The sequence below is a fragment of the Podospora pseudoanserina genome (genome assembly GCF_035222485.1).
Source record: "Podospora pseudoanserina strain CBS 124.78 chromosome 7 map unlocalized CBS124.78p_7, whole genome shotgun sequence".
Taxonomy (NCBI): Eukaryota; Fungi; Ascomycota; class Sordariomycetes; order Sordariales; family Podosporaceae; genus Podospora; species Podospora pseudoanserina.
In genome coordinates, this window is record NW_026946671.1 from 2,150,906 (window position 1) to 2,178,184 (window position 27,279).

Sequence of the window (27,279 nt, forward strand, 5' to 3'; positions counted from 1 at the left end):
GGTCAAGAGGCATGTAAGTATGTAAAAGTTCCGGAAGCATGGCGGCGGTCGAGATGCTTCCAGCAGAACCGATGTCGTCCAAACCGGGACTGAGGCATCGACAGGGAACAGCGTGGAGAAGGCCCGGCCCGCTCACCCCGCCCGCATGGGACACCCAAAGCTCGGGACCCGTCACCGAGACGGCCCGGGGTAGCATCGGGGGAGTCCACTTTCCATCTCAGTCTCTTCCGCATTCCTCATCCATCCCTAGTGTACATACAGTCCGGCAACCTGCTGGCATCCATGATGATAATGACGAGAAGAGAAGAAGGATCGCTTCAGGCCGCAAGCGTGGGTAGGACAAGGCTAGACGGATAGGCCGAAGATAGATTGCTGATCATGATCACCATTCCTTCCTTCTCCGACTGTCTCTGGCAAGGTGCTAAAGGTGCTCCAGCACCGAGAAAAGGCTGCCTCCAGCATACCTATATGACGAGGGATGGAACAGGAAAAAGGCTGCATTGGTGCTTGTGACAGGCGAACCGAGACAATGGGGTCATTGGGCACCCAGCCAATTGCTTCTTTAAGCCATCGCGTTGCTACGGACCGGGGGAGAATTTGGCGAGACTGGACACGTCGAAGGTCCAAAGTGAGGTGAAAAAAAAGCGACTGTCGTGGCCCAACGATGCCCAACGGCTTCCCGCACCGGCCCCCCTTTAGCCTAATCGGCGGCCGTGATTGGCAGGAGGGTGCATGCCGAGCACCCCACAGGTGCATGCACGGAGCCGCTGACGTCCATTTGGACGGAACGGGCAGCTAGGTACAGAATATCTTCCCATGCCTCTGTTTTGCGCTTTTGTGCCCCAGCTTTGAGCAAGTGCCGTCTCCAATCATGCTTGGAATGCAAATTTTCCCAACACGCTTCCTTCCCCTCTGGTGTGATTTGGTAATGGGTGGCAACCCTCTCTTCTGAAGTCCAGCCTTCTTGCTCTCTGCCCAACCGTCTCCGTCGTCGTCACGCCCGGGCTCAGCTCCCCCTCACCGTGTCTCTGCCCAATGCCCGCCTACCCGTAGCCCATCTCGTGCCCGATTTGGCCGTTGGCGAGGCTGTCTAGCCACATTCAGGGTGAGTCACGTTGTTCGTGGTCCTCTTCATGGCCCTGTTATGCCAAACACCGCGGTGTCCGGTGAGGTACCTGTTTGATGCGGCCCTTGCCCCGGGAGCCGCCCATCCGCCCTGACCCGCCCTCTGCTCTCAAAACCAAGCCGTCGTCCTGCACGCCCTAAACCTGCTCCGTCCCGCTTGCTTCCCCCTGAACTGCATCGACACCAAACCGTCTGGCTCCACGCGCACAACAAACAGCAATTCTCAGCCAAAATATTGAGAGTTTGACCCAGCAATGCCCGCTCGTGATACTGCTTCTTACCCAGACCACTACCACGACGACCCAATAATCGCCCGAGAGCCCATCTGACTGACCGTCTTTTGATATCTGCCCAGGACATATACGACTTTGCACATCTGTCTCCACATAGCCCATTATTCCATCCCATCCTGTAACTTGACCACGAAACACACAACACCACCGGCCATCATATCACCATCCATGGAGAGAGAACGGCAATACCTCCGCCCGAGGGTAGGGGGCACTGTGACCCCGGGCTCTGACACCCGCCTGAACAGTCGGCCAGCCGAGTGGCCTGAGTGGGAAGGCCAGCAAGGTCGAGGAGATCAACAACAGCAGCAGCAGCAGCAGCAGCAACAGCAGCAACCCAAGTCTATCCTCCGCAAGTCAGTTAGGCCATCGACAAGGCCACGCCGCAACTCGGACACGTCCGTCACATCTTCCAACATCCCCGGAGTGGGCGCCGGCAGTGACTCGGAGCTGGGGGTCAGACCCTCGCCCAGAGCCCACCACATCTCAGCTGCCTCCACGCCAACAGCATCGCCGACAGCGTCGCCCATGCTCTCACCCTCTCTGCCGTCAGCCTCTACCAGCATCCTGCCTCGCAAGGTCCTGAAGGCCAAGTTCCCAGGGGTGCCTGCTGAACGACAAGGGACGGTGAACCTTCGGCCCTCCCGAGCCTCTTCTTCCACCTCCAACCTCCCACCCAGCTATCATGGGCCACCACCATCCGTGGCACGCAATGTGCTTTCCCCCCAGTTCATGCCTGATAATAACAGACAACTGGTTCACTCGGGTCATCACGAAGCCCGCCAGGAGCACTACGACCGCCCCGATCGGCGCGATTACCGCTCTGATCCGGACCCCGAAACCGAATCTGTTTCCTCCACCTCGGAGCTCTCGTCCACAACAGAAGCCACTACCGTCATCTCGGAATCCTCCGAGTCCTGCGAGAGTGATGTGACCACTACGGAGGCCAACACCCTTGCCAACACGGGCACCAGAACGCCCTCCGTTCGCTTCACACCCAGTGTCATCGGCTCTTCATCCAGTGTCGTTAGCTCTGTCGCGCCATCCAAGAATGCCCCCCCTCCTCCCAGCCGCAAGGTCGTCAGACACCGGGTTGGCGGGCCTCAACCAAGGCTCACATCTTCTGCCGACCGAAGTCTCACCGGCGGAGGTCGTATCAAGCTGCTCCCTTCCAGCGCACCCCCCGTCGACACCAGATACCAATGGGACCTGGAGCAACGCCAGCAGGACCTTGAGCGGAACATGATGCACAGGATCGAGCAACTGGAAGCCGAGACACGCGCCCTTCGTGAGAGCGAGGCCAAACTCAAGATGGACCTCGAAGACAGCGCTACCCAGATATCCGCCACCATGCGAGAAAAGTCTATGGCTGAGGGTGAGCGCGATCTGGCTCGCAACGAGAGGGCTGCGCTGGAGAGGGAGCGTGAGCGTGAGCGTGAGCAGGAGCGCAGGAGCAGGGACGAGCTTCTCTCCAAGCTCGACGCGCAAAAGGCGATCATCGACGAGTTCCGCAGCAACTCAGACCTCACCAAGGGCATCCTGGACGAAGTTGAAAAGGAACGTGACGTTGAACGCACCGACAAGGTTGAACTCTACGGCAAGCTCGAGGCCACCAAGCAAGTTATGGACGAGTTCAGGAACACGATGGACCTGCAAAGGGTCATGATCATGGAGGCTGAGCAGAGCCGTGACGACATCAGGGAAATCAAGGACAAGCTCGAAGTCAGGGTGCAGGATCTTGAGAGGGAGCTCGAGAAGCTCCACATCGACCGCAAGGAGCATGAGGATCTCTTGTCTCAACAGATCGTTGCTCTGGATGTTCGCAACAGTGCCCTCCTTGAGCAGCGTGACAACAGAGACAAGGAGATCGCGGAGCTGACGACGATGCGGGATGCTATGAAAGAGGAGACTGAAGCGCTCAAGGTTCGGGTGTCGGACTTGATTGCAGAGAAATTGGCCGCCGAGGAGGAACAGCAAAACATCAAGATTAAGGCCAGCGGGGAGCTGCAGGAGGTCAGAAGGGCAGCCGAGGAGGAGCAGCAGAGAATTACAGAGGCTGCCGTGGAGGAGCAGCAAAGGATCACCAAGGCGGCCGAGGAGGAGCAACAGAGAATTGCACAGGCTGCAGAGGAGGAGAGACGGAGGATCACACAGGCAGCCGAGGAGGCGGAGCAGGCTCTGAGAACGACATTTGCGGCCGACAGGGAGGCTCTTCAAAAGGAGATTGACGAGGGTCAGCAGCCGCTGCGGGCTCGCATCGAGGAGCTGGAAAAGGAGAGGGATGCGTTGGAAGCTGCCAAGGCTGCTTTGGAGCAAGAAAGGAGCGACCTGCAGTCGGCACTCAATACCGCCAACGAAGAAATTGCCGCTCTCAAAGTCCAAGTGAAGGAGCTGACACTGTCCAGTTCCGAACAGGCCACCAAGATTTCTGCTCTGGAGGAGGAGCTTGCATCAACCCAGACAGAGGTCAGCAGCCTCAAGGCCCGGATCGATGGTCTCGAGTCGGACAAGCTCGGCCTTCAGCAGAAGCTCTTGGATCTCCAGGTCGACCTTGGCGGCAAGCAAATTCAGATCGAGGCGCTCACAACCGACCTTGCCGGCTCTAAAGAGGCCAACATCTCTCTTGCCAGCCAGAAGATTGAGGTGGCCAACCACCTTAACACGGTGCAGGAGTATCTTGTCGCTGCCAGTGCCGAGATTGCACAGCTCAAGACGGAGAAGGACACGATCCAAGTCGAGGCGGACAAGGTTGCTGGCCTGATGAGTTCCAAGGCGGCACTCGAGGACAAGGTTGTGGATCTCGAGGGCAAGATCTCGACACTGGAGAGCAGGATTGCCGTGCTCCAGGCCGAAGCGGACAAGATCCCCGGCCTCATGGGCGAGAAGGAGGAGGCGTTGTGTCAAATCTCGCAGCTCGAAGGAAGGAGCGTCGATCTCCAAGTACGAATCGGTGAACTCCAAGCTGAGCTCTATGCCAAAACCACTGAACTGGAAGGTAAGCTGGCGCAGGTCCAATCTGAGGCGGACAAGGTCCCTACCATCGAGGCAGCCAAAATTGTTCTCGGAGGCAAGGTTTTAGAGCTTCAAGCCAAGGTTGTCGAGCTGCAGACCGAGCTTGCCAAGGATCCAGATGCAGTGGCGGCGGCACTCAGAGTCGAGCTGGAGATCAAGAGTCAGGAGATCACGCGCCGTGTGGGTGAGATCACGGCACTGACAGAGAGCAACTCGGCGCTGTCGGCCGAGCTTGGGGCCACCAAGCAGCAGCTCGAGACGTTGCACAGCTCCTACAACAGCATCACCGAGTCCTACAACCAGGCAACCGAGCAGATCATCGAACTCCAGCACAAGGTTGAGAAGCTGACCCCCTCTTCGCGCCGGTCCAGCCGGTCCCGCAACGCCTCCCCGCAGAAGAAGGACAAGGAGAAGGACAGGGAAAAGGACAAGGAGTCCAGCAGCAGCAAGAAGGATAAGCAACGGGAACTTGTGGTGGTGCGCAACCCTGGCGACCGAGGAGGAGCACTGTCAGTCATGCTTCAAATCGCTGCCGCAATCTGAAGTTAACACAGAGCCCTCACTAACATGGGTTTACGTCTGCAGGCATCTCGTCAGAAAAAGCGAAATAAAACGCAATTCTCGATCTTCAAGCGTTAACTCGACTCCCACTCCGAGCCCCCGCCATTCCGACGCTTCATTTGCCTCCTCGTCCAAATGCTGAGCTCAGCACGACACATGCCACAAGACCTCTCTACGCGGCCAACACTAACACACCACCATCATCATCATCACCACCATCATCATCATCATCACCACCACCATCATCATCACCACCATCATCATCACCACCATCATCATTATCACCACCATCATCATCATCATCCACCGAACTGAAACAATGAATATACCGCTGAGCAGTCGGATACGAGTCCGATACAGAAGGAGGGACATGTTCTTTGGCGACCAACATCGGGCGGAAGTTTGCTTCTTCGTGTTTCTATCTCCATGTTTTATTCTTTTCTCTTGCTTCACCATGTACTATCTCTTTCGCCGGAGAACCTCTGCCCTCTTGATCGACCATCTATTCGGCCATCAGCTTCATTGACTTTCGGCCTCGGCCCGGTTCAACAAAAGTCTTTTTGGATCGACTGTCGTCTTTATTTGTTTTAGTTCTTTCTTCTTTTATTGGTTGGTTGTCTTGGAAAGGCGGGGTCGGGTTAACAGTCACAAGGGGGAGGTATCATTTGAATGGGGTTTGGCTGCTTTGCTTTCATGTTTTGTTTTGACTTTTTGCTTTTTGGTTTAGAATTTCTTGTATTGAGCGCACAGCTCACTGTTTTATTGTTTTTGGTCACGACTTTTGTTACAGAGTTACGAGTCATGGCGTGAGGCAATACTTGATGAGCATTTCAGAAGGAAAGGAAAAATAGTAATCATATGCGCAGAGAAGGGTGTGAGATTTGGGCATAATTTCTCGTTTAGGGGGAGGGAAGGGGGAGGAACCGAGGTGTGGCTGTGGCTGTTGATCCTGTAGCTGGGGAGAATTAATACACTGTTGGAATATTTGTCCAGACTTGACCACGACTCTTCCATTCTCCAAATGGCCTTGAAACATGTCCATTCAAGTGAACATGATTATTCTCGGATCTTGGACTCCGAAGCAGTTTCCAATCACAGAATACCCGGATGCCCAGGATAGGGGTCAAAACACCCGCGAGAAATACGCACCAATAAGATGGGTTGTATTATTCAGGGCTGTGGAATATTAATATGGATGCCGATAGTGTGTCATTCCTCATGGCTCTGTAAATACCCCATCTATACCGTTTTCGAGATGCAAAAACTTGCCGAGGGCGACGTCATGTAGCCAGAATGAGATAGATACGGTGCAGGAGCGCATGACGCGGGCGAGCAAGTTGTTTACTTATCCTTGGACTCAGATCTGAACGAAGATCACGCAGGGTGATTTATGATATTTAGCTGCCGATATTGTGTCTGTTTTTTTGGTGCGTTTCAAGATGTCATTAAAGGTTTTCCTTTTCTTTTCTTGACCTCGGAGGTTTACATACCTACCTACCTAGAGAAAACACTTGTATCATGAAGACCTCACTTTTTGCTGCAGCGATTACAGCTCTCGGTATGCCCTCTCCCCCATTTGTCGTGTTGATCAAGTCAGCGCTGACCGGTCCACAGGGGCACCGGTTGTGTTCGCCCAAGAGCGCGATCCTACCAGTGAAATCTACACCGACCCCTCCTCCAACATTACGTTCAACACATGGTCGCCGACGCCCTTTGTGACGATTGGTGTGGCGTTACCCCCAGACGCATTGGAGGCTGATGCAGATGAGTTTGTTGGGCTGATCGTGAGTCTTTGCCACCTCCCATGCCCTACAAATGTCAATTAACATTGGCATTCGTCAAGACTTGCTCCGATCCCGCCGGATGGTGCGGCGTTTCTCTCGGAGGCGGCATGGTGTCCAACCTCCTTGTGTTAGCCTACCCCTCCCCTTCTAACCCGGACGAGATCTTGACCTCGCTCCGTTGGGCGTCCGACTATGGTCCCCCCATCGAGCCATACAACGGTGACGCCAAGCTCGCTCAAATATCGTCCACCTTGAACGCAACGCACTACCAGGTTTCGTTCCGTTGTGAAAAGTGCTTGGGAGAGTGGCGCCACGGAGAGGAGCAGCAAGGCGGCTCGTTTCCCAGCAGTGGTGGGTTCCTGCTGTTTGGGTGGTGTCATGCCTCGAGCGCGCCGTTTGGGGAGGCCGAATGCGCAGACAAGGCTGAAATGAGCCAGCATGACAGCCAGGGTCTCTTCGGTGCAACTGTGACCAGCTTTACACTAGCTTCATCCGCGGATGAATATGCTTTGTGGGCCGGGAAGGCGACTGGAGGGGCTGTGGACGGTGAGTGTGTGGTGTGATGTGTCGAAGGGTGGACTTGGCGAAGTCTAGAAATGTCTAAAATATAAAGAAGTAATCATTCCTCAACTCTGGAACTGGCTGTTCGATCTCTTTGATTACTGTACCTAACCCCTTGTGCGGTTAGAGTCAAGTTTCTTGCGTTGTCGTGGCCTGCAAGACCGTTACAAGGACTTGGCAATATTTGGGAGGCGATGTCAGAATTGCGGCCAGGAACCCCGAGTACTGTGGTGATCAGCATTTAGGTCAAGATTCTGATGATGTAAGTGAAGATGACAGAGATGGTAATGGCGTGAGCGAAGAGTTCCTGGCTAAGGCGCTAGTACTTGACCAGGAGGAGATGACCATGCACAGTGGTTCTGATTCTGGTCGGATATCAAATCCACACCTACCTACCTACCTACCTACCTACCTACCTGGGGACAAACCATGACATATCAGAATCTCGTGTCACCCTGTAGAGTACCGTTCATCCCTTCCACGACAGGGTGCTTAACGAGTCAGCCAATTAGGATGATGCCTTCGGATTTATGATGAGTCAAAATGAGCGGGTTGTGTTAGAGTGTATTGAAGCTCCGAAGGTGACCGGCAATAGCTCGCCAACATTTGTCATATAGCTTTTCAGCATCCGTGGAATCTCGGCAGCAACGAAAATACCGAGTCATCTCGGATCGCCTTGAGGATGCCCGTCAGAAATTCAATCTAGATAAATGTTGCAAACCCATCATTGTTGGCGTTGAAAGCATCAACGGCATTCACTGTACCGTATGTATTCGGAAAACATGCTGACCCGGCTCCTGACCATCGGCCATATGGCCCTGATCATCTTGCATCTCCAACTTTCTGCCTGCCATCCCTTGACTTCTGGCCCGCGTTATGAGGCAAGAGGAGTCACCACCAGCCATCGCTATCCAACCCGCGAACTTGCGGGCATCACAGTGATTGACACCCCCCTCGTGCGCTCAGCCCAAGCCTTTGCTCTCGCACACAGCAGCTCAACAACCTACAACCACGTAATGCGCTCGTGGCTGTTCGGCGCCCTCATGGTTAAGAACAACGCAACTCTACAGCGGACGATTGATCTTGAGATCCAAGCCGTGTCAGCTTTGTTGCACGATCTTGGTTGGTATGTTGTTTTCATCTCTATTTCTTATGTTCTTCTCATGCGCAGGGCTCTGATGTCTCAAGCAGGGACCAAACCCCATCGTCCCCTATCATATCCCCCGACAGACGCTTCGAAGTAGATGGCGCCATTGCCGCCCGTGCCTTTCTCCATGACCACCCTCACGGCAGGAAGTGGAATGAACGCCGCGTGCAACTCGTCTGGGACGCCATCGCTCTGCACACCGAACGAGCCTTGAACTACTTCAAAGAGCCCGCCGTCCGCCTAGTCAGCCAGGGTATAAGCCTTGATTTTGAAACGGCAGAGATAGCGAAAGCCACGTTCGGGATACCTATTTCGGAGTACCAGGCTGTTGTGGCCGAGTTTCCAAAAGAAGGGTTCAAGCAGGCGTTGAACGAGACGTTTGTGTGGCTTTGCCGGGAGAAGCCGGGGAGCACTTATAGTGAGTTTTTCCTTCACCAAGCTTCGCCAGATAAAAAGTGAATGTATTGTGTGCTGACAAGAACTAAAACAGACACCTGGATGCAGCCTTGGGGAGACCGATATGTGGATGGGTATAACTCGAGCGCGAATTTGAGGATCGATATTATTGACAGGAATCTTCCTTGAGCAGTGCACTGGGTTTTGTCGGGACAATGGTCTCAAAGCATATGCTGAAAAGGGGTAGTTAAGAGGGGATCCACTTTTACCCCTTTTTTGCCATTGTGGTGATGGTCTGGGTAGAATAAACTTTGTTTACCACTGGACCGGAATATACTCCGAGATGGTTGACCTGAGATGTCTCACATAAGCACCGCAGTTTGGAGCCCAGTGACCTCTTTGCCGGTGGCTGGGTTATCACTGAAGTTCTGAGTATACATTTTGAACAAATGGACATGTGTCGAGGCAAGTTAATGTATATCTGGCGTGTCAGTTTAGACCTTGTGTGGGTTGGCTGAGCGACGTCACAAGCCCGACTGTTTCGCGTGGCGATGCTGCAAACAGCACATCTTGCCGAGAAGAGGGCTTTTGTGGAGATAAGTTCCCAACTTGTGGTGACTCCTTCCTGTGCCTCGTTGTCACTGATGACGGGATGGTCCGGATCCCATAGCTCCGCCTCTTTCGAGTCGCTGAGGTCACCTACGTTAACAGCTCTTGCTATGACTGTCGAGGAAAGATGCTAGTGGGTTGCAAAATGTGGACAAGAGAAAGGACGAGCATTAGAGCCAGAATGAGCGGTAACGGCGAGTAAGAAGCACGTATAAGTGGATAACAAATTACTGTTTTGGTGACCGAGACAAGGTGCCCGTGCCTGCCTTTGCCTGATGGATTCGAGAAGCTCTTTCTGTTGAGCTGCAGTTATACAGCGCGATGTGCAAAAGAGTTGTTAGGCACACTCTGTGCTGATCAATGCCAGAAGGGAGCAAATATCTTGGCTAGTCCAACTGTAGGTAAGGTACCAGGTTAAAGACGGCATCGAGTGGCTACGGAAATGTGGCTTCTCCTCCGACTACGGCCCGCCACAGGAGATGACAAGGAGGTACCTGCGGCGACATGCTGCATCGTGCATCATTGAGAAACATGGCCAGATGCTGTTAGTTGTCAAGGCCGTCATTGGGGCCATTGGGGCCGTTGCGCTAACCTGGGTTGACAGCGCACCAATAGAAAGCATTCGGGGTTTTCACCGCACTTGCAAAGCCGCACACAATTGTCTGAATAGTCAAACAAACGGTGAAGCTCCCTGCTTCGAGGAAGGCGGGGCTCCCAGGATGACTGGTCAGACATGGAAGTTGAAGGCCATACCGAGTAATTCTATCAGACGAAGAACAGCTCAGTCAGCAAGACACATGGCTCGCGGCTGGGCATTCCATCAATGTCTCGACTGATCGGTCTGCCCGAGAACCTTGCGGGCTTGCAATGGCCACGGACTCGAACCCGCTCGGGCGGTTCGGCGGGATCTGACCTGTCCCGTGAAACAGTGCCGTGTTGTTTGCTTCTGTGGCCTGCCGCCCTTCGTCTTGCTGCTCCAGGTGAAAAAAGCGATTATCCGTAATTCGGCGGTGACGTGTTGATCCAACCCCTCCCCCTTGAGCCCCTTACTCACTGGCATGGTATTTTCATGCCATCTTATCGTCCCAGACTCGCAACATCTTGCATTCTGCCAACGCACCTTTCTTCTATCTGGGCTTCACCGCAGATTGCCACACCTGTCCAGGTCTCCAGCCATCAGGAAGGGGGCTTGGCACATGCTGCCCAAATATAGACTCACTTCGACCAGTTGGCAGCGGGCCAGGGGTGAGTATCGCCGGGACAGATAACTCATGTCATGATTACGTTGGAGGGCCGGTTGCGATCTGCCAGCTGGACCAGCACACTGGTATAAGAAGGCCCTGCTCGGCCTCCACGAGCTGTCGTTTCTGGCCACCACTTCATCAAAGTTCTACAACACTGTCTGGCGTCACCGTCAAGCACATCTGAGTTCCAAGGTTACCTCGTCTCACTTCATCACAGGCATTCACACCAAAGTACATACCTACAGCACCCTCGAATTAGTTACCATGACGTCCCCCCAGGATCCACACACCAAGCTCTACTCGCACATCAATGGTCAGACCTCAGATCTTCTCGACCGTTACGCCGTCTCGGAGCTTTGCAAAGGCTGGCCGGTTTATCGTGACGCCTCAGAATGGCAAAACTACCGCGATCTCTTCACAGCGGAGGGCGCCTACGTCTGGACCAGTATGCCTTTTTCCTCCCCCACTGTGTCCCCTGTGTACTGACAGCAATGACATAGCTTGGTCTGGCCCACGCACGGTAGATGAGTTCATCTCCATCTCCAAAGCCGGCAAGGAGAAGGACGTCTTTATCATGCATCGCGAGTGTGGTACCCTCGTCGAGCTTGGCAAAGACAAGACTCGGGCAATAGGCAAGATGAAGGCCACCATCACCCACCGCTTCAAGTTTTCCCCTCAACACAGCAACGGAACTCACGCTGCTTCCAACGGCTCCAACGGTACTACCGGCACTCATCCGCATGACGCTGCAAAAGCCGAGGGCGAGTACGAGTTTGACGTTGACTGCGACTGCCGCTTCATTTTTTTCGTCGAGAAGAACGCGTCGACCAACAACGAGTGGAAGACGCGGTATGTGAAGCTCTTTTATGAGAAGGACAAGGTTGTAACGGTAGACGGGTTCACGGCGCCGAGGTTCAGCAAGGCAGAGCTTGAGAGGATACCAAAGGGGTATAAATACTTGGGAGCTGCGCAGGCGAGGCTGGGATACGAAATCGACTTGGACTTGCCCACTGCGTCAGGGGAACTTTGGGACCGCATGTATGGCGAGATGGAGAAGTGGCTGGATGGGGGAAAGGTCGACTTGTTTTGGGAAGGGAAACAATAAGCAATGATTGGAAAGGGTCGCTCGGAGGATATTGGCTGGTGATACGCATTATACCCGTTTGGTTCGGGGGATGTCTTTCCATTTCTGTTCTTGTTCATGGCGCATCTTTCTGGTCAGATCCGGCTCAGCATTAGGTAGTTGACGCCAATGGTAGGTGACAAGATGTAAAGTAATAGACTTTCTCATGGCCGCATGGTAGCTGGCGAACCTCTGTTGACCCCTGAACCAAGCCGTTACACACCATCAAGGGCGCACACGACATGGATGACAAGTGACGGCTGCCACCTACCCGGAGGCAACACGGTTCCTGGCAGCAAAGTGCTGTCAATAAAGGCGGGTGCAAACAGGCCCACGACCCGTCCAAATGGCGCCATGTTATGATTCCCAGCTCTTGGTGACACAGACAGAGCGGCTTCCCTCTCCGTGACATGGCCTGCCTACTCAGGAGAGCTGGCCGATTTCGGAGTTTTGGCAGGTCGTTGAAGGCCAGCCAGGGAGCACACCGCCGCTGCCTGCTGGAGCGTGCATGCGGATCTACCGGTGTTTCGGAGGGCAAAGACAGCATCGAGGTCATGTGAGACTTGTTCTGGGACGTTGTAGGTATTTGTGTGTGTCGACTACTACAGGGGGAATCTCTACAGTCCACCACCATCTCCAGGCCATTACTCGGCAGCGGCGGCGGCGGCAGCCTTCTCCTTGGCAAGCTTCCCCATCTTCTCAACAGCCAGATTCAAGCTCGGCAGGTTGGCGCCCTGGATCATTGCTTGGCCGTTGACGGCAACCTGGTTGCCCTCCTTGAAGAAGAGGAAGGTGGGCATGGCGGCGACGCTGTATTTCTGGGCGACGGACTGTACGTGATCGACGTTGACCTTGGCAAAGGCAAGAAAGCCGGGGATCGAGAAGGTAGAAGCCATCTTGGAAAAGTGGGGACTGATGAGCTTGCACGGGCCGCACCAGTCGGCGTGGAAGTCGGCGATGACATACTTGTTCGACGCGAGGAGGTTGTCGAACTCTTGGTGCGAGCTAATGTGCTTGACTTGATCGGCCATTTCGAAATTGGTAATGGTCTTTGGGAAGAGTCGTGTACGAATGGAAAAGCGACGGAAGGGAGGAGATTGGATCAACGGTTTTGGATGCGCGCGCACTCGAAGTTTGAAAACGGGGGAGATTCGCAATCGCGGGGGATAAAGAGCATAGCCCAGAGAGCTCCATCTGGAGCTTCAGAAGCGGTGGGGCCATACTGGAAGTCAACTTTGTGCTGACTAATCACTCATAACCCTAACCCCCTGGGAAAGCGATGATGTCATCCGCTTCTGATTCTTGTGTTCTGTCTCCGTTCTTTTATGGGCGTGCCTAGCCACTCTGAAGAGGCAAATATTCTTCACCCTTACGAAGGTACTCAGCGATATGTTGCAAGATAAAGGAAGCCGTTCTCTGCCAGACATGGAGAAGCACAGTCAGTCCAAACAACTTGTCCAGCACCCAGCACCACAACAAGAGGAAGAAGTCGATAGGCAGCCGCCAAACTCGAGAGGTGCTCCGGCAGTCAGACTTGAGATGGACCTTGATGTGGATATTGAGCTCAAGGGAAAAATCAAGGGGGATGTGACGGTGGCTATCTTGTAGGTTCGACATGTGATACCGTTTATTGATCTCGAACAAATGATTGACGCGATAGCGCAGAGAAGATGAGAAGAGACAGGACTAGCAAGGATCAGTTGGCATCTTAGAGGTGCGGTTGCCTGATGACTCTGTTGAAGGTTGGCTCGGTCACGAGGTCACGCGAGGTGGTTGACTGAAAGCGCCAAATCACACGCAACCCACATCACACGCCATGACCCCAAAGCTACGAACAGCTGCGAGAGTCAAGTGAACCATGCGCGAAAACGGGTTTCCTCGTCACTCGAGATTCCTTGAATACAAAGCCAGTGACTTGAGCAATGTCAATCATGGCCCGAATCCCGCTCCAACCATCCCAGCACAATGTCATCACAACGCAGTAGACGTGCGCCGAAAGCAACACCCAAACGTACAAATGACGGCCTCAAGCCAGGGGAGATACTTTCTCAAGTCGGCCGGGTCGCCCTCCCGTTCATTCTCACCAAGCTTGCGCAACAACAAGAAGAGAAACAACGCCAACAAGAGAGGGAAAGCAACAAAGCCCCAACCTCCTCAAGATCCCGTACTGCAAGCCGCAATGGCAGCACAACATCCACGGGTGAACGGTCCAGATCATCCCACAACCGAGACAGAGACAAACACCGAGACAACAACGGCTCTGCCGACGCATCCTTCCGCAATGACAGTGATTTCCACGGCGTCATCAGCCAAGTCGTCGTCGGTTTAGTTGCCTTTGGAGCCAAAAAGCTTATACAGAGAAGAAAGGAGGCCAAGCAGGCTGCTGCTTCCGCCGCACAAACTGCTCAAGCGAATGGACGTAATGCCCGAGGCAACAAGAGCCCAGCCGAGGCGGATGTTGAACTTTTAAGGGCATTGGAGACTACAGCGATTGAGCTGCAGGGGGCTAGCGAGTCACTACGCAGGCTGGCAAACTCGGGTCCAAAAAGCCACCACAGGAAATGCGCGGTGAGAGACGAGCTGGTACGAGATGCTCAGAGGCTGGAAGGTTCACTTGCCAGCATACAAACGGGGATTCACAATATGCGCAACCTGCACCCAAGGTTGCGCAGACCAGATGAGGGTAAGAAAGAGCCTCTCCAAAGGGGGACGAGAGGCTTGGGACCCATACGAGATGGGAAGGTTGGACATCGGGAACGGCTGAAGGGGAGGTAACTGAGGCTCGTTGGGAACGAGTATTTCCGAAGGGAAGAGAAGACTGTTCTTTCGGCAGAAATCGACGCCAGCCATGAGCACATCGGATAGAGCTCTGGTGCTTTACTAGCCCAGGCATCCCGGCGTTTCCGACCAAACCCACATGCCGATACAGGCAGATAATCTCCACAATCCGGAGCCCCCGAACCCACTCCAGGCTACAACCCTGACCACTGTCACTCCACTGCAACCCACAGCCATCTACATGACAGCTAAATCCTCACCTCGAACTTCAACAATTTAAGAGGAGAGCCCGCATGGCTCAGTGGTAGAGCGTGTCACTAGTAATGACAAGGTCGTCAGTTCAATTCTGGCTGTGGGCATCCTGTTCACACTCCTCTCCTCTCTTCACCTCTCTCGCCCGCATGGCTCAGTGGTAGAGCGTGTCACTAGTAATGACAAGGCCGTCAGTTCAATTCTGGCTGTGGGCAGGCATACACCTGGGGTCAGGAGACAGATGGGACAGTTCCTTTGCTCTTTTTATACTCTGAGATATCATGTTCAGGACACGTCGATAGACAAATAGCGTTCTTTTTTTACTGAGATACCCCAATAACCATTACACCCTGATTATACAAATATTGCTTTCCATTACGGTCTCCCCCTTATATGTTGTTATGCAGGCGGTGGCGGCGGCGGCGGAGGTGGCGGCGGAGGAGTTTCCCCTGACGACGCCGAAAACGACATGTGGCTCCCTTTGCTTCCGTAGCGGCTTCCTCTCCTTCGACTCCGGCTCCTCCTCCTTACCCGTATCGATCTGCCGTACCGATGGCAAAAGTAAAAGCAGCCCACCAAGAAAGCTGTTACGAGAACACCCACGACAACACCGATGGTGATGTTCTGTTCTTGCATCGAGTATCGTTTTGTTAACTGGCTCGTCCATAGTGAGGACGATATCGGTTTATCGGCCCGCAGAACCGAGGCTTTTAATGAGAGGTGCAACCATGAGGGGAATAACGCTGGTGCGGGGGAGGATGGTTGTGAGGGAATCGGCACAAGCGTGCGAGCAGAGGCGAGGGGGGGTATAAACATGACGACGAGTTTTGCTCAGACTGGATAGGCCACGAGGGTGGTAGACCTTGATTTTTTGCTAGCCCTGAGTGGTTTTCAAATAAGATGCTCTGAAAATTCGGGCATGTAATTGTTGTATAGGTACAGAGGTCGAATTGCTTTCGAGATTCAGATTCAGTGGAAAGTTGCTCAGACTGGATACAGAAAACAGAGGTATTAAATGGGGCTTTTTTGGAGACTGGCGCTAGGAAGAAAAACGGCTGTTGAGAGAAAGAAGGTGCAAGCCGTATGCAGGACGAGAAGAGAAACCTTTTTATCCCTCTCCTGTCGCTAGTGTAAAAGGTACGGGTGAGATAACAGCCATCGCGGGTGCTGATGTGAAATGTCGACTGACCAATATTGCTCATTTTCCTGGTAGCACGGAGGCATGGGGGCAGCAGAAGCAGGGCTGCAGATGGGTGCCAGTGGTGTTGCCTGCGTGGTGGGATTGGGGGCTTGAGGGTTGATGCTGGAGGAGCAAAGTTGGAGACGAAGCGACCCAGTTCACAGATGGACATCTGCAGCTAGTTTAGCCAGTACCGGTACAACCTATCAGGCATCAACTGGGACGACTGACTGCATGATTGTGCATATCACAACCCAATGATATCAGGACGGGTTCAACTTGCGGGGCTAACACGGCCTATTACCGATCACATTGCAGAATATGTACGCCCAGTCTGACGAATGGCCCACCAGTCAGACGAGCAAAAAGTTACGGAAGTGCGGTACAGAGCGATCACCAAGGTGGAAGACCAGGTAAGGCAGGGGTAGTAGAGGCACAGGAATCGGCATCATCTTCGTCTACTTGCCAGTTCAATGGCTTTAGATACCGCTCAACAATCCAAAATTCAACTGCTATCTCTCAGACCGAGACGCTTTTGCAAGAGCAAGCCTTCCATACCACTTTCGCATTTCGATCCCGCCCATCACCCCGCTCTGGAGTGTGAGCCCTCTGTGGCTACCAGTTCAATGGTTATGGAATCGTGTTCAACAACCCACAATTCAACTGCCATCTCTCAGATTTAACCTCGCTTGAAACTATCTGACTGTACAGGTGGCCTTTCCTCTTGCTCTTTTGGCGATGCCGGTCCTTGTGAAATGAAGCTTTTGATGGCGAGTGCCAGACTTCCACATGACTTTCGAGTCTCAATCCCGCCCATCAGCCCGCCTTGCGAGTGCATGCCCGCCATGCCTGCCAATTCAAAGACTTTGAATCCCGTTCAGACCCACACTCCAGCTGCTTTCTTTCAGATCCAGCCGCTTTGCAATTCATGCTGAGACCGAGTGGTTTTAGCAATGTGAGCAAGTAGCTGGGTGGACAACAGCGCTGCCCCCCATGGGTTATATGCTCGAGTTCAGTCTCTTTCTTCCGTGCCCAGTAGGGGACACCAATCATGACCAACTATCGTTTTGAGACCCCCCCATAATCTTAACATGGACGGCGACTTGGTGAAGTTTGGCGCCGCTGCTACTATGCAGCCAAAGATCCGGGCTGGAAATCCGGCATGTATGGCTGGCCAGTCCGGATGGTGCTAGGATAATGATTTAGGTCTTCACCGGCACCATGAATAACTGCACCATCCTGGCGCAGGGTGATATCAAGGGCGGCAGTACTACCAGACATGTTCACCAGCAGCACCATATAAACCTGAGTCAACACAGACCCAGATCCCCTCCAGCTTAGAAAGCTGGACGACGTAAAATAAATACAATGTGGGAAGTTAATGAATAGGTATTGGAAGATACTTAATAGGTGTTGAAAGATAGCTTAGTCGAAAGTTAAAAGGTCATCTATAGGTGTTAAATGAAGTTTGATAAGTGTGAAAAAATAGTCTATAGGTATTTAAAACTTGCTAATATGTATTAAAAGATAATCTATAGGTGCTAAAAATAATCTGCAGGTATTGATAAATAGTCTATAAGTATTGAAAGATGGCCTATATGTGTTAATAGATAGACTATATACACTTAAAAATTGCTAAAATGCGTTAAAGTTTCCTTATTAGGTTGTTTAAGTATAGTGAAGAGGTGTTAAAATAGTCGTCAACTGGTGTTCCAAGGTGTTCCAAGGTGGTGGGTAGGTAGGTATTAAAGCAAGAAATTTAGAGTCTTGGGGGCTGCTACACTAAACCAGCCATGTATCTTATGCAAGAAATCACAGAAAGCTGCAGTTAAAATCTGTCCCGGTCAACCCATTCAAAGAGCGTTTATCACCTACCTGCAAGCGTTGGACGTCCCTGTTGTGATGAGCAGCTACATCCACTTCAATCAGACGGGATGCGAGCATGGAAAGAGGGACCAGGACAGGAAGACAAGACCTCCCAACTCTCTGAGGAGTTTTCCAGATAGGCCGTTGTTCTGAGTGATGTTGGATATAACTCGGCTGCTCGCGCGGCTAACCACGCGGGTGTCAGTGCCGCCGCCGCTCGCCTGTTCGCAGCATTTTAAAACCATTGTTGGATAACCGCTATTAAGAGAGCACCTAGCAAATACAAATAAGCATCTTATGGATCAAAACCCTTCTCCACTTAAAATATAAAAATTGCGGGTTTAGCTCAGTTGGGAGAGCGTCAGACTGAAGTCCACTTCAATCCTTAATCTGAAGGTCATGTGTTCGATCCACATAAACCGCATCTGCTTTTGTTTTTGTGACCTCCTCTTTTTGTCACCAGGAAACTGAGTTGTCAGCAGATGTTTTGGCAGAGGTCATGCCTTGTCGACCTATGATTCACACTTTGTGTAAGCACAAGATCGCTATGATATTTAAGACATTCTTTCTGTAATGCATTATCTCTCTATATGTGCTATCAGCCCTGTTGTTTATAACATTAACTAGTATCTAAAACCCGGTGTTGTCTTCAAGAACATGTGCCCAAACGCCGCCCCAAATTCTCACACGACAACCTGTTGATCTTGTGTTGGGCTCGTGGGCATCTACGACTTCCCAAGCCCGGTCCTAACATGCTTTACAGGACAGGTGCAGGCGATTTTACAACCGGCAAAATAGTCACGACTGCCACGTCGTTGCTCTTTTCCGCAGCGGATGACAACCCAAAGAAGGTATATCTCTTCTTGGTTCCGGCGGACTGTGGGGTTATAGCTGGATTTGGTGGAATGGTCTGCTGATTGGAAGCCGCCACGGTTTTTTCTGAAAAGGTAAACATTCTCTTTCCCACTCTCGGAGCCGCTGTCATGGGCCCCTGCAGACCTCGGGCTTTTAGCACACTTGGAGACGAACTCTTCATGGCCTCTGACATGGAAAGCGTGGCTCGCCTGAACAACTGTGGCGAGGAACGGATGGGTGTCGAGACCCTGTTGAAGAGGGGCCCAATCTTCTCCGACATGGTGACCACAATCGGCCTCTTTGGCGGCTTGGTGAGCTCAAAGTATGCTCGGCCAGAGTCAGTTTTGGTGAGAGAGCCAGTGAAAGAGCCCTTGCTCAGGGCGGCGCGGGCGAGTTTGGCCTTGGTCATCAGCATCATTTCACTCCCTTGGAGCGCCACCACGCAGTTGTGCCAGGGGGTGGGCACATGGAGCAAGTCGATCGAAGTCATGAGTTCGCCGTCGGCCGAAAGGGAGGTGACGGCCCGTACCTTGGCGGGGTCCACAAGCTGGATGCCAAACTTGGGACCGGCATTGTTGTGTGCGTGGATGGATAGCCGGATGTAGTTGGGAAACAGCATCTCGACGAGGTTGGAGTAGGCGTGGTTGCGTACAATCATCTCGAAGGCCACCTTGGCTGACAGCTTCTTTTGCTTGGACCGTGACATCCTTTGGGTCAGCGGGTGGTTTTCCAGATCCTCGAGCACGAACTTGGAAAAGCCGCGGTACAGACGGGTGATTGTGGCATCCTTGGAATCAATCTTTGCCCGAATAGCCTCTTTACGAGGCCCGGACCCCGCAACAAGCATCCGCCTACAGAGCTCGGCTTCCTCAGTAATCTTGGTGTCTAGGTGGTGTTCAATCGGGGGAAGGCTGAGCCAGGATGCTAGAGTGGAAAGGTCATCGTTCCGGGACGCCAGTTGGAAGAGATCAACGAGAGACTTGAAGCCTATACGATCAGGATCCCCGAAATGAGAGCCAACCTCCCGGTTCATATCTTTGAGCAAGGCGGTATACCTGTCCACCTCGCCGTCATCGACACCAATGCAGTCGCTAAAGACGTGTCCGTCACTGATAACCCAGAGTTTGGCGCCAGGCATGTAAATCTTTTCGATTTCGGTGACAAAACCGTGCAGCCTCTCCAAGGCAAGCTCTTCACCACGATCTGGATCTGGGCCAGTAACCTTGTCGGGATTGGATGACTTGCATGGAAATGCAGGAAGACACATTTCGAGTTTGGCCTTGCGTGATGTAAAGTGGCGCACCCGTTGTGTAAAATACTTGCGGCCCGAGACCTTCCATTGGTCACCCTTGCCAACGTCGTACCTGAGATAACTGTCGAAGAGGTCCACTATCTGCTCGGTTACAGCTTCGATATCGGCATCCTCTCCTGCTGCTGAGACTGGCAGGGTATAGGTCGTGAGGTCGGCCTGGGTGAGGAGGAGGTCGACGAAGAATTTTTCAAACGCGTCCCCGTCCACAATACGTCCATGGTTTCCAATCATGATGGCGGTGGTGTAGCCCCGACCATCGGGGGACGATGATTGGTATATTTTGGCATCGGGCTTGCTGTGGCTCGACCGGATTGTTGACCAATTGTCCTGAACCCATTGCTTTTGAGAGCCGGTGCAGTGAACAAGGTTCCCCTCGGAGTCCCGGAGGTAGGAACCTTGATAGCGAAAATAGATGGACTGGCCTTCGTTGCCAAACTCCACGACCATTGCCATGTTGACGTTTGGTGCCTTTTGTGCAGGGACAGGGGAACTGGGAGGATTAAGAGAGTTGAGAGGGTTCCGCAATGGCTCCTCGGCTTGGTGGAAGATGTGGTAGCAAGAGATGTGGACAAGCACAACGTGACACACGGCGAGGATGCAGAAGCTAAGCAACTGAAAAGCACTTGGTAGGCAAGGGGTGTCTTGGGCGCAAAGTGCAGATGTCGTGTAGTAGGTGAAGACTGGGGGGGTGATGAGCAAACACGCCCTCACCAAGTAGGAGATCATGGCATCCTTTGTATATCACGTTCCTCTCCCAGAACCACGTGTATCAACAGCCTCCTGCTGTCCTGACCTTCCGGGTATTGGCGGCCGCAAGTTGCAGCAGGCTAGATAGGTAGGCCACGGTTCTGGAGGCCCTGCAGCGTTGTTGTCGTTTCTCTGCTTGTCCCGGTACCCGGGTCAAGGCAAGCGTTTTGTTGGGTCCGAGAGTTGCCGCTGCAGGGCTGAGAGGTGTTACTGCCACAGTCCCAAAAAAGACTGGATTGTGATGTTGATTCGGCGGCAGAGCAGGCGAGTGGTTGGCAGAAGCTGTCGATGCTGTGCCGATGCTGCGTTGTGTTGCTGCAGGCATCACGCAGATCTGTCCGTGGCTTGTCGTTGACGTGACAAGACCGGGCCGGGGGGCATGGCCGGGCAGGCTGGAGCGGGGTACCGGTAGTCCGCCAACTGAATACATTCACATGCGCACCATTTATTTGTTTGATGACTGAACTGGGCTAAAGTGGGCTTTTTTTGAGTTGGCTGGTAGCCGCCTCGCACCACAATCGAGCACGAGATAGGCGCTCTTGGTACTTCGAGTCATTGCCTGGGGCTGGAGCCATCATACTGTGTGGATGCAGATAGGCGCAAGCATACTCGTACAAATGTCAAAAGGGGGGCTTGGGCGGCCTGCCTCGGTCACGGTGCGACCGCCGTGTACTGCGAAGACGGCCGAATCACCAATGCAGATATGGATAGCAGACGTCGTGTTTCCTGTGGGTGATCAGGAAGGCTGAGCTTGGCTCGTCTGCATATCTCCAGTCGTCCTGAGTAACTGTTCGGTACCCGTTGCACCACGCGCATGGCCCGTGGCCTGCTCTCTCCGTCATCCGCCAACGATAATCCAATCGACTTTTCTCGGTACTCAGATCCTCTGACAAATTCCATGGATGACTTAAACGTGGAAGCAGCGTGCGCATTCGGCCGCCATGCCGGTCCACGACATGATACCCACGCCAAGACGTGTCTGCATGATAGGCAGGTACCTATTGTGAAGATATCACCACATTCGGCGCACTGGGAAAACACGATAATCAACACACGGCAGCATGAGTCCAGAGTATTGTTTGGTACGGCACAATCATCAATGTGAGACAAGCTACATGCACGTTCTTATAAACGCCTACCCAATCTACGTTATGCCCGCTTCCGCTCTCCAGGGACCAACGATCCATTCAACGTTCAGCCCTTCTTCTCGGACCCCAACTCCCTGCTATCAAAGACAAGCCTTAGAGCCCTGGGGTACAATGGCCCGGCCTGGATAGAAAGATAAGCGCGGCCTGCAGTTAGCGCATGATTCCCGTAACTGGTAGGTGACCTTTCGAGGCGAGAAGACGGGACCTACTGGTGTCTTTCTGTCAATCCACTCCGGATCCAGAATCCACATGAACGCCCCCAGTAGCTTGCACAGTGTGACCCTCATCTGCAACAGAGCAAACTTCTCCCCGAGACAGGCTCTGCGGCCCCCATGGAAAGAAATAAATTCTGCTTTAGATTTGCGTAACCGGAGCTGCTTCTGGATGGATGTTACATCACCGCCCCAACGAGAAGGATCAAACTGATCTGCTGTCGGCCCCCAAGCTTCCGGGTCCCGGTTTGTCGAGTAGCAGTTGTATCCGACGTATGTGCCGCTGGGGATTACAATGGAAGCGTGGCCAAGGAGCGTGTCCTGGGAGGTGCGCCGATTGATGAGCTGGCCGATGGGAGGAAAGAGACGCAGACTCTCAAGAATAACAGCAGTTAGGAGCGGGAGCTTGGTCAGCATTTCAATGTTTTGAGCTAGCGCGGGGATTGAAAGTCCTGTAGACACGAGTTCTTCGTAAAGTCTGGCTTGAATTTCCTAAACAGCTCGTCAGCTTTGGTTTACATTCGGACCAACACAGTGCACCTACAGGATGCTTGGCTAGCAAGTAAAGAGTGGATATCAGGCACAGTTGGGGATTTTCCTGGCCAGCTACAAAGAGAACTGTCAAGTTGTCATGCATCTGTTTTTCATCCCATTGACCGGACTGGTGAGCATCTAGCAGCCGGCGGCCCAATCCATCTTTGGGCCAGGGCGCTGACGATTTTGCGGAGGAGGGATCGTGGCTTTCGATCAAAGCATCCCTGAGGGCGCCTCGAAACTTGTCCACAGTTTTCCTGGCACGTAACCGACTTGGAAATGGAAACTGGTCCAAAATGGGAAAGTTCATAAAGATGGGCTTGAAAATCTCACGCTTGACTGCCGATTGCAGAATGTTGATGGGTGCGTTGTCCGAGAGAGCCTAGTAGCACCGAGTGTTAATCTCACGTGTGGTCTTTTTTCCAGCGTTATGTGAAAGGACCTAAGAATGTACTTGCATCAAAGTTGGTCTGCAAAATGACCTCAGAGCAGTTGGCCACGGAATACCGCTGAAGCAACTCCTGAATAGCAACGCCACGGCCTCTTCCACCGCGCGACTGGGCATCTTTCACGAGCATGCACAGTTTGTCGGCATTCAAGGCGATCTTGTCCACCTCGAAATTGTTTCGTTGCAGCCCTGGCCGGATGACAGACTGGTATTTCTTCCAGACTTGACCATGGCTAGAGATGATGTTGTCGCCTGAGGTGGTACCCTGTGTCAGCTATTTTGCCTGTGTTCATTGAAGAGAAGCAAACAATAATTAGCTACCAAGAAACTGTGCCAAAACACTATGAGAGATCTTTTTTTGATTTCCGCTCTTTTCGTACAGGTCTTCGTCCTTGAAGATCTCGGCGATGTAAGAGGGCTTGTGCACCAAAATATTCCATTGAGCCGCAAAGAAGAACTTGACAGCGCCGTGAGTGCGAAGTGACTTGTCGATATATTGACGAAAAATGTCGGACTGGTCGACATCCTTGAAAAAGGGAATGAGGGCTACCCAAAAGGGGATGGTAGGGATGTTTTCGGGGTATCTTGGTGGTAGCAAGAAGACATAGTAGACTAGGGAAATAGCAATGGCTGCGAGAAGCAGTAGCTCTGCAATGAATCCCAACATTGTTGTGGTCTGCTATGCGATCTAAGATGAGACTCACGGCTGCTCGCGGTTCAACCTTTCGGGATATAAAGCATAACCTAGATGATCGTCGCGCTCAAAATAGCAGGTACGCGATGAATATTCATATATGGGCACTGTATTGGTCGCAGATAGGTCGCATTTCGCTGCAGCGCACGTGTGACCCAATGCAATGGGAGAGAGGTGCAGCGGCAGGGGGGCTAGGTTAGCGCTAACACGCAGCGAGGCTGGAGGGATGGAATGGGGGTGAGGCCTGTATTACTCGGGACCCCAGCTGCACCTCAGCATGATGTGAAGCCGTATGTTTTTGAAGAGGTCGAGATGGATTGCTGCTGTGCCCCGTAGGCTGCGGCAGGTGCTGTGCCCTCACACACCCCGGGCTATGGAGGTGCTGGAGTATGAGGTCGGAGGCCCGGGCGGCCGGTCGGCAGTCCGCTGTGAGTAGGTTGTTGTCTTTAGGTAGCGCTTTTCTCGGTGTGACCAGCCCGGAACTCCTTGAACTGAACCCAGCTTAACCCTCTCCCTTTTCTGTTTTTTATAAAATAAAAAAAAGTAGAAGAAAACGGAATACCTGTTCTATTCCATTTTGCTTCTCAGTTCACAAAACCTGTTCATCCCCTATTGGCCCTGTCAATTTGCTGTGGCATGCCTGCAGAATGGTAAGGTTTGAGCTCACCGTCCAGATAGGACGCTCTCGACAATCTTCGCACAGAGCATCTTCCTCTCAGTCCAGATCAAGATCAAGATCACGTACCCGCCATAGTCGCCCCCATTCTCCCGAAGACAGAATCCCTCTAGTTGAACGTGTTCCCCCTCCTGCTCGTGATGATGATCCGGCCTCGATATATCTGCCTCCTTCCCCGACAGACAATACTCCCGAGAAAAAATCTTTACCTTTAGGTCTCCGATCCTCCCATCAACACCTTTCCACGTCCAATAATGAGTCTTTAACGAATGGCCCGCCACCAGCAGACGAGCCGCCGGGCCTGAATCCGAGTCCGAAGCAGGATGGGTCTAGGTCTTACACCGATTTCTCCCCTCTCCGTCGAAAGTTCATCTTGTCTGTTATAACGATTGCTGGATTCTTCGGGCCATTGGCGGGAGGCATATATCTTCCTGCCTTGCCGGTGCTGGAAAAAGAGTTCAATGTTAGCCCAACCGCCATCAATGTGACGGTTTCAGTGTTCATGATGACTTTTGCGTTCGGTGTAAGCCTTTACCCTCCCCCATCCCATCAACAGACAACAAAGATGCTGATGTCGTCTACAGCCGCTATTCTGGTCCACTTTTGCAGATTGGAAGGGTCGCCGTCCATTGTACTTGATAAGCCTTGCCATTTACATCTTGGCGAACGTGCTTCTTGCTGTAGTACCAGCAAACTACGGAGCACTGGTGTTTTTGAGGGTCGTGCAGGCGTTTGGCAGTGCTAGTGTTGTTAGCATGGGGGCAGGGACAGTTGCTGACGTGGGTAGATATATTCGCCTTTCTCGTTGCCAACTTGCTAACGTCAGTCCATCCCAGATCACGGAGCCGAAGAAGCGAGCATTCGCAATGAGCATTTTTCTCATGGGCCCTCAATGCGGTCCTGTCCTGGGTCCCGTGTTGGGTGGTGCATTGGCAGAGGCGAACTGGAGATGGATTTTCGGGTTTCTTGGTGTGTTCTTCCCTGCATGATGTGCGTCCGCCAACTAACGAGGTGCCAAAGCGATTTCTAGCGGCATACTTTGGCTTGTGATTCTCTCTTCTCTCCCTGAGACTCTTCGCGCCCGCGTGGGCGGAGGCCGTATCTACACAGAACGGCCCATCTTCTTTTGGCCCCCTTCCATGTCTTCACCTCTCGCGCCGAGCTGGGAAAGGGGTCCTCCACCGCCCATCCCAACCCTCAAAGGGTATTGGAACCTGTTCATTTACCCTCCCATCGGCATCGTCAGCTTCAACACTGCTATGCTTTACTCTACCTACTTCGCCATTGCCGTACAACTTCCGACCGAGCTGAGTCAGCGATACAAATGGGGCCCATCGGGAATCGGCGCTGGCTTTCTGGCGGTAGGAATTGCTATGATTGTGGGGAGTTTGCTTGGTGGTAGAGCCTCGGACTGGAGAAGGGCGAGGGCAGCAGAGCAACTGCCAGAGGACACCAAGATTGATCCAGAGTTTAGACTTGTGGACCAGATCTGGGGCGTGTTGATTTGTGTGTTGGGGACTCTGCTGTATGGATGGATGGTGGATGGTAGCAAACATCCAGCAGCAGTTTTGTTTGCCACATTTTTGAGTATGTACTCCTGTCAGATAACTTCCACCGCAACGTGAAACTAACCAGCGGTATTTAACAGCCGGATTTGGGATGAATTGGGTCTTTGTCACCACTACAGCATTCTTGACCGAATGTGTTGCTCAACAGGCGGCAGGAGCGTTTGCGCTGGGAAACTTGCTGAGAAACCCCGGGGCTGCCATTGTGTCGGTGATAACACCAACACTGGTGGCCAAGATGGGGAGTGGATGGTGCTTTACGGGGCTGGCGGTCTTGGATCTGCTCCTGGTTGGAACTGCGGTTATTGGTACGTGCAACTTGTTGAGTAGCAGAGCTCTGGCTTGAATGGAGAACTAATATTGTTTCTGTAGTTCTCAGACTAAAATGCCCTGGCTGGCGTGCGGATAGGGCGGCCAAGATGCAGCTGGCTGGCAAGAAAGCCGGAGGTCCGGCGGCTGTTCCTTAAGAACGGTCTTTGGCAAGTGGAAAAATATCGGGGCATAAAAAGATAACCCACACGCCTGTCGACGATCTTTCACGGCCTTGCAATTATCTTTGAAGTCTCTCGAAAAACTTAAAAGCCTAATGATTATCTTTCTTCCCCAATCAAAACCTCTATTTTACTGTCCCCACAGCGTGGTTTGGGCAAGCGCACCAGGCTTTGGTTGGGAGATGAAAGATGGCCGAGGAGAGCTGAATGGTCCGATGGACCGGCCATATAATCATTGCTTGGGCTGATGGGCGTTGACTAAGATTGGACAAAATAACTCCTTGCGCATTCTTCTTCATCACTAATGTGACCATCCATGGGTGGATCTTTTTCACCACCCCATCTCACTGCATGCTGGATGCTGATCAGTGACAGGCTTCCCACGAGGCTTCCCACGAGGCTAGAGTGGGTGAGTGGCTACTCAAGGCCTGACTGTCGCATGGCCATCTGAATCCAGAGCGGCGGGATCAACGCAAACGCACATTGACGATCGTAGCACGGTAGTCGGTAGAGCGAGTGTGACAGAAGGCGGAGAAGTTGTCTCCCACAACCACGATCGATATTGCTCGATCCTCCATCCCCACAACTAAAGATATGACCACCTCAACAATGCCCTCAGCGGCATCGGCAACGGAGATGTTGCTTGCGCTCGAGTTCTGACAACTCAGC

At 52.8% G+C, this 27,279-nt stretch overlaps 10 protein-coding genes and 3 non-coding genes across 13 annotated transcripts; 10 read left to right on the plus strand and 3 right to left on the minus strand.

Annotated features, from left to right (window-relative positions):
• Positions 1–1,586: 1,586 nt before the first annotated feature.
• Positions 1,587–5,066, plus strand: QC764_700250 (uncharacterized protein; the record flags this gene model as incomplete). The annotated part of the gene is made up of 2 exons (XM_062949690.1): positions 1,587–4,904; positions 5,013–5,066. The coding sequence occupies 2 exons, from the start codon at positions 1,587–1,589 to the stop codon at positions 5,064–5,066; spliced, it is 3,372 nt and encodes a 1,123-aa protein (XP_062796982.1).
• A 1,384-nt stretch (positions 5,067–6,450) lies between these two features.
• Positions 6,451–7,522, plus strand: QC764_700240 (uncharacterized protein). The gene is made up of 3 exons (XM_062949689.1): positions 6,451–6,546; positions 6,603–6,772; positions 6,832–7,522. Exons 1-3 carry the CDS (start codon positions 6,507–6,509, stop codon positions 7,333–7,335), a joined length of 714 nt encoding a protein of 237 aa, XP_062796983.1. The 5' UTR covers positions 6,451–6,506; the 3' UTR covers positions 7,336–7,522.
• A 377-nt stretch (positions 7,523–7,899) lies between these two features.
• QC764_700230 (uncharacterized protein) lies at positions 7,900–9,272 on the plus strand. Its single transcript, XM_062949688.1, has 3 exons — positions 7,900–8,459; positions 8,525–8,902; positions 8,960–9,272. Exons 1-3 carry the CDS (start codon positions 8,101–8,103, stop codon positions 9,063–9,065), a joined length of 843 nt encoding a protein of 280 aa, XP_062796984.1. The 5' UTR covers positions 7,900–8,100; the 3' UTR covers positions 9,066–9,272.
• Positions 9,273–10,441: 1,169 nt separating this feature from the next.
• QC764_700220 (uncharacterized protein) lies at positions 10,442–11,834 on the plus strand (the record flags this gene model as incomplete). Its single annotated transcript, XM_062949687.1, has 2 exons — positions 10,442–11,174; positions 11,230–11,834. The coding sequence occupies exons 1-2, from the start codon at positions 10,994–10,996 to the stop codon at positions 11,832–11,834; spliced, it is 786 nt and encodes a 261-aa protein (XP_062796985.1). The 5' UTR covers positions 10,442–10,993.
• Positions 11,835–12,496: 662 nt separating this feature from the next.
• On the minus strand, positions 12,497–13,073 carry QC764_700210 (uncharacterized protein; the record flags this gene model as incomplete). Its single annotated transcript, XM_062949686.1, is given in 2 exon segments — positions 12,497–12,978; positions 12,995–13,073. The coding sequence occupies 2 exon segments, from the start codon at positions 13,071–13,073 to the stop codon at positions 12,497–12,499; spliced, it is 561 nt and encodes a 186-aa protein (XP_062796986.1).
• Positions 13,074–13,241: 168 nt separating this feature from the next.
• On the plus strand, positions 13,242–13,542 carry QC764_0108750 (uncharacterized protein; the record flags this gene model as incomplete). Its single annotated transcript, XM_062941141.1, has 2 exons — positions 13,242–13,456; positions 13,518–13,542. 2 exons carry the CDS (start codon positions 13,242–13,244, stop codon positions 13,540–13,542), a joined length of 240 nt encoding a protein of 79 aa, XP_062796987.1.
• Positions 13,543–13,817: 275 nt separating this feature from the next.
• Positions 13,818–14,627, plus strand: QC764_0108760 (uncharacterized protein; the record flags this gene model as incomplete). The annotated part of the gene is made up of 1 exon (XM_062941142.1): positions 13,818–14,627. The coding sequence occupies one exon, from the start codon at positions 13,818–13,820 to the stop codon at positions 14,625–14,627; it is 810 nt and encodes a 269-aa protein (XP_062796988.1).
• A 290-nt stretch (positions 14,628–14,917) lies between these two features.
• QC764_0108770 lies at positions 14,918–14,989 on the plus strand. Its single transcript has one exon. It is a non-coding gene; the product is annotated as a tRNA-Thr (tRNA).
• A 36-nt stretch (positions 14,990–15,025) lies between these two features.
• QC764_0108780 lies at positions 15,026–15,097 on the plus strand. Its single transcript has one exon. It is a non-coding gene; the product is annotated as a tRNA-Thr (tRNA).
• A 3,166-nt stretch (positions 15,098–18,263) lies between these two features.
• On the plus strand, positions 18,264–18,352 carry QC764_0108790. The gene has a single exon. It is a non-coding gene; the product is annotated as a tRNA-Phe (tRNA).
• Positions 18,353–18,685: 333 nt separating this feature from the next.
• DIT2_2 (cytochrome P450-dit2) lies at positions 18,686–20,821 on the minus strand (the record flags this gene model as incomplete). Its single annotated transcript, XM_062949685.1, has 1 exon — positions 18,686–20,821. The coding sequence occupies one exon, from the start codon at positions 20,819–20,821 to the stop codon at positions 18,686–18,688; it is 2,136 nt and encodes a 711-aa protein (XP_062796989.1).
• Positions 20,822–21,524: 703 nt separating this feature from the next.
• DIT2_1 (cytochrome P450-dit2) lies at positions 21,525–25,450 on the minus strand. Its single transcript, XM_062949684.1, has 6 exons — positions 24,546–25,450; positions 23,506–24,487; positions 23,195–23,436; positions 22,747–23,118; positions 22,200–22,694; positions 21,525–22,111 (listed from the first exon to the last, which is right to left on the minus strand). The coding sequence occupies exons 2-6, from the start codon at positions 23,849–23,851 to the stop codon at positions 22,037–22,039; spliced, it is 1,530 nt and encodes a 509-aa protein (XP_062796990.1). The 5' UTR covers positions 23,852–24,487; positions 24,546–25,450; the 3' UTR covers positions 21,525–22,036.
• Positions 24,352–26,775, plus strand: DTR1 (Dityrosine transporter 1). The gene is made up of 6 exons (XM_062949683.1): positions 24,352–25,077; positions 25,139–25,333; positions 25,391–25,523; positions 25,575–26,141; positions 26,203–26,427; positions 26,492–26,775. The coding sequence occupies exons 1-6, from the start codon at positions 24,526–24,528 to the stop codon at positions 26,584–26,586; spliced, it is 1,767 nt and encodes a 588-aa protein (XP_062796991.1). The 5' UTR covers positions 24,352–24,525; the 3' UTR covers positions 26,587–26,775.
• The last annotated feature ends 504 nt before the right edge of the window (positions 26,776–27,279 follow it).

What these genes read in the sequence shown, in the direction of transcription:
- QC764_700240 (XM_062949689.1), top strand. Translation starts at nt 6,507, where the DNA reads ATGAAGACCTCACTTTTTGCTGCAGCGATTACAGCTCTCG. An exon ending in TGCAGCGATTACAGCTCTCG is followed by an intron (nt 6,547 to 6,602) that starts GTATGCCCTCTC and finishes ACCGGTCCACAG; the next exon opens with GGGCACCGGTTGTGTTCGCC. An exon ending in ATGAGTTTGTTGGGCTGATC is followed by an intron (nt 6,773 to 6,831) that starts GTGAGTCTTTGC and finishes GCATTCGTCAAG; the next exon opens with ACTTGCTCCGATCCCGCCGG.
- QC764_700230 (XM_062949688.1), top strand. Translation starts at nt 8,101, where the DNA reads ATGTATTCGGAAAACATGCTGACCCGGCTCCTGACCATCGGCCATATG. An exon ending in TTGTTGCACGATCTTGGTTG is followed by an intron (nt 8,460 to 8,524) that starts GTATGTTGTTTT and finishes TGTCTCAAGCAG; the next exon opens with GGACCAAACCCCATCGTCCC. An exon ending in CCGGGGAGCACTTATAGTGA is followed by an intron (nt 8,903 to 8,959) that starts GTTTTTCCTTCA and finishes TGTGCTGACAAG; the next exon opens with AACTAAAACAGACACCTGGA.
- DIT2_1 (XM_062949684.1), bottom strand. Translation starts at nt 23,851, where the DNA reads ATGTTGGGATTCATTGCAGAGCTACTGCTTCTCGCAGCCATTGCTATT. An exon ending in TGTTTTGGCACAGTTTCTTG is followed by an intron (nt 23,437 to 23,505) that starts GTAGCTAATTAT and finishes GTACCACCTCAG; the next exon opens with GCGACAACATCATCTCTAGC. An exon ending in GGATTGACAGAAAGACACCA is followed by an intron (nt 22,112 to 22,199) that starts GTAGGTCCCGTC and finishes CTTTCTATCCAG; the next exon opens with GCCGGGCCATTGTACCCCAG.
- DTR1 (XM_062949683.1), top strand. Translation starts at nt 24,526, where the DNA reads ATGGTAAGGTTTGAGCTCACCGTCCAGATAGGACGCTCTCGACAATCT. An exon ending in ATGGATTTTCGGGTTTCTTG is followed by an intron (nt 25,524 to 25,574) that starts GTGTGTTCTTCC and finishes GAGGTGCCAAAG; the next exon opens with CGATTTCTAGCGGCATACTT. An exon ending in TTTGTTTGCCACATTTTTGA is followed by an intron (nt 26,142 to 26,202) that starts GTATGTACTCCT and finishes GGTATTTAACAG; the next exon opens with CCGGATTTGGGATGAATTGG.